General features: G+C 37.4%; 1 protein-coding gene across 1 annotated transcript; it reads right to left on the bottom strand.

Annotated features, from left to right (window-relative positions):
* Positions 1–482: 482 nt before the first annotated feature.
* atp5pf (ATP synthase peripheral stalk subunit F6) lies at positions 483–3,688 on the bottom strand. Its single transcript, XM_048979080.1, has 4 exons — positions 3,585–3,688; positions 2,818–2,988; positions 700–824; positions 483–580 (listed from the first exon to the last, which is right to left on the bottom strand). Exons 2-4 carry the CDS (start codon positions 2,985–2,987, stop codon positions 549–551), a joined length of 327 nt encoding a protein of 108 aa, XP_048835037.1. The 5' UTR covers position 2,988; positions 3,585–3,688; the 3' UTR covers positions 483–548.
* Between the last annotated feature and the right edge of the window lie 2,546 nt (positions 3,689–6,234).

Genomic DNA, 6,234 nt, shown 5'->3' with positions numbered 1-6,234 from the left:
GAACCTCCTCTTCACAGAGCAGTTGAAACACAATTTAACTGTTCAGGCTGTAACAGCTGAATGAAAAACCACGCTAGCTGTTGCAACAGATAACATGATACGGCAGATTAAAGTGCCTCTTTTATTCCCATAGTCTTCTGAGTGCTACCCTGTTCACTTTACGAAGAGATCGTTTTTCTTTATTTCTTTTTATTATGATTGTCTTCAGTAAAGCTGTGCCTATACTTTTCCCTATAATGTCATTTGTACTGAAACTTGGTGTAAAACAGTATAAAAATATTTTTCTTACATGTTTTCTAAGAATGGCCAAATAATCGACAAAGTGTTTCATGAAAGCAGCTGGAAATATCCTGATTGTGGCACCTCTAAGGCTGATGGAGACTGACCATTTGAACTTAAATATACTGCAGTTGAATAGCTTATAGAAATCAGTTCCAAGAAACATACAGGAAACTCGTAAAGGACAAAGACAAAGCCTGAAGACATGTTACATTTGGTAGTTTATTATATACATAAGAAGACAGAACAACATAATCAGTGAAATCTTCTCACTTAGACGCCACCTCATCCAGTTTGGGCTCTGGGGGAGGGAGAAGCACACTGGCTATATTAAACAGATGCAGTGGGTATATTCTCCTGTTGTCTTTATTTGATTGTTGAATACTGCAAGATTCTAGTATATAAAAAAATCCTACTCACCAGGAAACTTGAAGTCTGGAAATTTGGTGAGGTCACCACCCCCATATAAGCGCTGGAGTTTGGTCATCTCCTCAGACAGGTTCTTTTGATATGCTGGACCGGCATCAACCACACCTCCCGTGGTCCTGAAAGGTGCCGGTCAATTAGAGGAAGTAATTACATTAAAACGGTGGTTCTCAAAGTCGGTCCTCAGGCACCACTGCCCTGCTTGTTTTCCAGCTATCCCTGCCCTACACACTGCTGATTGACTGAACACACCTGATCCAAGTAATCAGAAACTGGAAACAGAAAGACAGCTGGGAGTTGTGTATGGGGCAGGGATAGCAGGAAAACAAACAGGGCAGTGGGGCCTGAGGACCAACTTTGCGAACCACTGCATTAAAGCAAAATGTGTATTAAAAAACTAAGTGACAGCATTGCACAATCAGCATTTTTCCACAGTGCAGGATGTGGAATTTAATCTACTCATACAACACATAGAAAATCATTATAATCACTAAATTTTAAGGTACTTTGCTGACATCGCACTGCCTACACACATTCACATCTACAATATATTTCACATATATTTAAATATAAAAAATTAGCCACTTTATATATACATACACAGCAATTATTTGTACACACATGGATGCTCTACAGCTTACGATGGGGTTATGTTCCGATGAACCCATCGTAAACAGAAAATATTGAAAGCCGAATATAAATATATGATATGAAAAATAAATAACTACACATCTTATGCAGATAGGGTGGGTGGGAAAGGGTGATAGTGGACACGCCATTGGCCATCCCATTATATGTGCATTTTTGTTAAATCAGACTTTGATATATAAAAAAAAAAACTCACTTTATTACGTGACTTTCTCTGTATCCCTGATGATATAAAGAATGAACTCAGAGTGCTGCTGAGCTAAACATGTGCTCTCAGAACAGTATTAATGCATAAATTGTACTTAGTGTAAGCTTGTTACCTTAACCTGCAAGGAATTGATATATTAAATGTGTATTGGATAATTCCACCACCACCTGAATTATAAACAATGTCGAGTAATAGCATTTAAGCACCATACACATTCCCTTTTCTAGATGCCTTATACTCATATTTAGATTTACAGTTGCACTCAAAATTATTCAACCTCCATTAGCTAGATAAGGTTTATTTGCTAAATTTACAACTTTCAGCTGTTTTCAATAAATAAATAAAAAAAGCATGTTTATTTGTTAGGGGTGTGTTCACAGTGACATTTGATTACATGTTAGAAATATGTTTAAGTAATGAGAAATGGGCTAAGATTCCTCGGGAACGCCACCAAAACCTGGTGTCTGACTATGCATCACATTTGCAGAAGGTCATAACAGCAAAATGGTGCTCTACTAAATAGTAAAAAATTACTCCACACGAAGGGGTAGAATAATTTTGAGACTGCAGTAGTCATTAAAAGTGGCTTTGTGTGATGAATGTGGAGAAACCACATTAGTTGTACTGAGGTATTACAATTGTTCTTGTTTGATGTGTTTATTGCAAACAGCTGAAAGTTTGTAATTTTTGCCAATAAAACCAATTTATAATGGGGGTTGAAAAATACTGAGCGCAACTGTATGTGCCACCCCCAAAAAACCTCTGGTCCCACCCTGGCCATCCCACTGAAAGTTTTCTGACTCTGCCACTGTGTATGTTTACGAATATGTTGTATACTTCCAAATATGTGCAATATATGAAAAATATGTGTATATATATGATGACTTCCCATAACATAAACAAACATATGTACATATATGCGCAGCATATGTAAATATATGCAAAGTAGCCAATTTTAATATTTAAATAAAAGTGAAATATATTGTAGATATATATATATATATATATATATCTAGTTCGTATATTTAACGAGCATTAGTTACCTGATCACAAACAAAACACAGCCAACTAATTACATACCATACCCAAGGTGTCATTTTATGTTTGCCAATAAAGCAGTGTTCTGCCTTGATAATACACTGATGTTAAGTAAGAAACCGAACTCCGAGCATGGCAGTCTAATAAGGCTTCTATTTCATGTCGGCTTAAAATGCAAAGAAACTCTTCAGTCAGAGGCACACAGCAGGTAAACCTACTTGCTATTAGAGTTATACTCGCGGATCTTGTCTAAGAAAAGCTTTTGCACAGGGTCGAGGTCCTTAGCTCGGTTGAAGACCACGGCAGATATCCCGATGTTCCTCCGCAGAGTTCCAGAAAGCGCAGAATGCAGCAACTTAGATAGCTGGAACAAGCTATTTAGTGCCATACTGCCAAAGACGGAGAAAAGGGCTGTCATTGTGAAGAAACTGCAGTTATGCAGAGAAAAATCCAACAGCACATGCATTCCGGCTTATTAAACCCTATCATTTTAAATAATCTACACATATCAACCGTGAGCAAAAGCTCGTTTTTTCCACGTAAATGTTACCGTTATAAATACCGCGGATGTCAAATAGACGATGAATGTAGTGCTTAATTTTTAAACCCATCATCAAAGTCAGTGTCTGACCTTCAAAAATATTATATTGCCTATCAAGTCAATATTATGGTTCTTGAAAAGTCACGAAGTTACGTCAGCGTTTCATTAAAGACCGCACCAAAAGATTCACAAAGACATACATTATTCCAGAACATTTAATAAAAGCTACCTATCGTTCATCTGGTTTGAACCCCTCGGTAAAGCCGCCCCGACTACTGCTCAGCTGGCTAAATTAATACAGCTCACACTAGAAAAAACGCTTGAAAACGACTTCAAAGTAATCTTACAAATGATACAAATTAAAAACACTAAATAAAATCCATAAACCAGGTCTACCTAACCAAATGAACAAGAAAATCATTCCTTAAAAATACACAAAGTCACCTTGTATATGACAGACGTCCTATGGAAGAACAACCGGAATCCAGAAGAAGAGCAGTGCATAATGGGTAAAAGTCGTCGGAAGTGCTCTGTTCGAACCCGGAAGCTGATGGTGGAGCGAGTTGCAGTGACTTCCGGTCCCTAATTCCGCTTATTGTGTCAAAATAAAAGGTCGGTTTTCATACGCAATTACAGTTTTTCTCCATTGGTTTGGCTCATTTCTTGAAACAGAAATTACATTCTCAAAATAACATGGACAAACCTCCAAACCTCTTGGCAAATGTTCACAACAGAATGGCATTTCTCATTCATTTTATCAAATGGCAAATGCCTTAGTACATGTCTCAATTGTCTCAGTGCATCTTTGCAAATGATTAAGTGCAAGTAGCTTACAGTTATACAGTTAGCCCACATTTAGCACATTTTCCAAATGAATAGATCTTGTAGATCTAAACTGATTAGTTGATTCTCAGTCTAATAATCATTCTCTCCAAAACATGTCAGCATGATTTCATTGTATAAGTACTCGCATGCACAACTGTCTGTACAATTGTCAAAATTGGTCAAGAACATAATACCATGAATACCATATATGAATTTCTTTGAATATTTGATAAATTGATGACAGTTATTGACAGTCAGGTGAAACTAGACTAACGAAGGGGGAGTGTCACACAGGTGTTTTCCATGATCGTGTGCTGCCAAACACAGATATATTGAGCTTGACCAGCGCCAGTCCAATCTCTGAACATGGATAGACAAGGCCAAGCAAACGGACAAGGGGAAGTTCTTCCTCAAGGAAGAGGAAGAGGAGGAGGAGGAGGAAGAAGAAGAGGAGGACTGAGAATGTGTGGTGGAGGAATAGGGGGAAGCTGTTTCTTGTTGCTGTCATTAACCTTGTTTATTTAAGTCTGTGTTTAAGTTTGTTTCCCCAGTCTGGTCATTGTAATGTCAATCCAAGTTGTCTGTTCCTTGTTGCTATCTACCAATTAAACCCTGCATTCCCCATCTCCCTGCTCCTGCTTCCCTGGTCCATACATGACAGCATATTTCTGTTGAATTATGTTGTTCTAAACTGCTTCTTCACTGACATCATTGGACAGAAGACAAAATGTGCTGTGATTAGTTTTATTTTTTGTAACAATATCAAAGGAATATTTTACAATATTATCATCATTCATCTATCATATAAATTTCAGTATATGTATTTGTCAGAGAACACACCAATGCAGCTCTTACAGTTTTTCTCAATTGCTTTGGCTCAGTTCTCAAATGATATTTTTATTTCCCGAAACATTAAGTTCAGATCTCTGAACAATTCGCATCTTTTTCACATCAGATTGGAATTTCTTATTGATTTGAGCAAATTGCAAATGCTTTGGCACATGTGTGCAAAGAGTACATACAACTGTCTGCAGTTTGGACAACAAATAATTGCATATGGCTTGTTGATCAAAACTGATGACTGGATTCTCACTTACACTGTCAAACACTTCAGAACTTCTCAGACATTTTTTATTGTGTAAGCCATCACATTCAAAACGATCTATTCAATTATCATAATTAGTATACATGAATGTATATTCTAAAATATATCTAACATTGACATTGTTTGTAATGTCTGCTACATTGGCACATGCCCTGTAATTGCAATCGCAATCTAATTGCAAAGTACCTCTAATATGATTCAACCATTTAACCATTTAACCAATCAACTTTGGGAGTATATATATGTAGATTGCCCACAGCACAATCACTGCTGTAGAATGTTTTGAGAATGGAGGATGTTCACAACGCTGAACTGCAGCAACATGCTCTTGGAAGAGCAATTGGATGGCGTGTAAGAATACGTGGTGGTGGTAGAGGAAGAAATAATCGAGGAAGAGGTGGAAATAGAAGAGTCAGAGTCTCTGATGAAATCAGAGCCACACTTGTGGATCATGTCATAAATCATGGTTTTACAATGGAAGAGGCTGGTCGAAGAGTACAGCCTAATGTAAACAGGTCCACAGTGTCATCAATTGTGCAAACCTTTCATAGGGAAAACAGGTACATATGTATTTTTTTGTTTTACAGTATGTAAAGTATTTTTACAGTATAAACAACAATATTGTAAAGGTAAATGCAAGTCTATTTGTTCATTCTATAGAACTGCACGACAACCTCGCGCTGGTGGCAGAGCAGCAGTATTTAACCAACTGCAAGAACAAGAAATCTGCAACATGGTCATAGCCAACAATTCCATCAGGCTAAGAGAGATCCAAAGAGCAATCATAAATGACAAATATAAATTCTGTCAGCATTTCCACCATAGACAGAGTTTTAGAAAGACATCAGATGACTATGAAACAGCTCTATAAGGTGCTATTTGAGAGGAACAGTGAAAGAGTCAAGGCGTTGCGGTACCAGTATGTCCAGGTAAACCATTGGTGTGCACTTAGTGAGTTTTCCTGTATTTCTAAGATGCCCGTATTACTTTACTGTAAGTTTCAGAAACCCATAAGAAAATACATTTACTGTTACATTTTTTCCTATGTTCCTTCATAGAGAATCATGGAGTTAGAACTACATGAAACGACCCACATTCTTGTTTTTGTGGACGAGGCTGGGTTTAATCTGTCCAAAGGCCGGAGACGTGGTCGCAATCTCATTG

This window comes from Brienomyrus brachyistius, chromosome 16 (assembly GCF_023856365.1).
Source record: "Brienomyrus brachyistius isolate T26 chromosome 16, BBRACH_0.4, whole genome shotgun sequence".
In the NCBI taxonomy this organism is placed as follows: domain Eukaryota; kingdom Metazoa; phylum Chordata; class Actinopteri; order Osteoglossiformes; family Mormyridae; genus Brienomyrus; species Brienomyrus brachyistius.
Note: the sequence above shows the minus strand (reverse complement) of the source record. Positions and strands in the feature narration are given on the sequence as shown.

Bases quoted from the DNA above. Each gene is read 5' to 3' on its own strand.
- atp5pf (XM_048979080.1), bottom strand. From the start codon at position 2,987: ATGGCACTAAATAGCTTGTTCCAGCTATCTAAGTTGCTGCATTCTGCG. The intron at 825-2,817 runs GTAGGTTTACCT...GGCACCTTTCAG, and splicing joins GAGTATAACTCTAATAGCAA to GACCACGGGAGGTGTGGTTG. The intron at 581-699 runs GTGAGTAGGATT...TCCCTCCCCCAG, and splicing joins TCCAGACTTCAAGTTTCCTG to AGCCCAAACTGGATGAGGTG.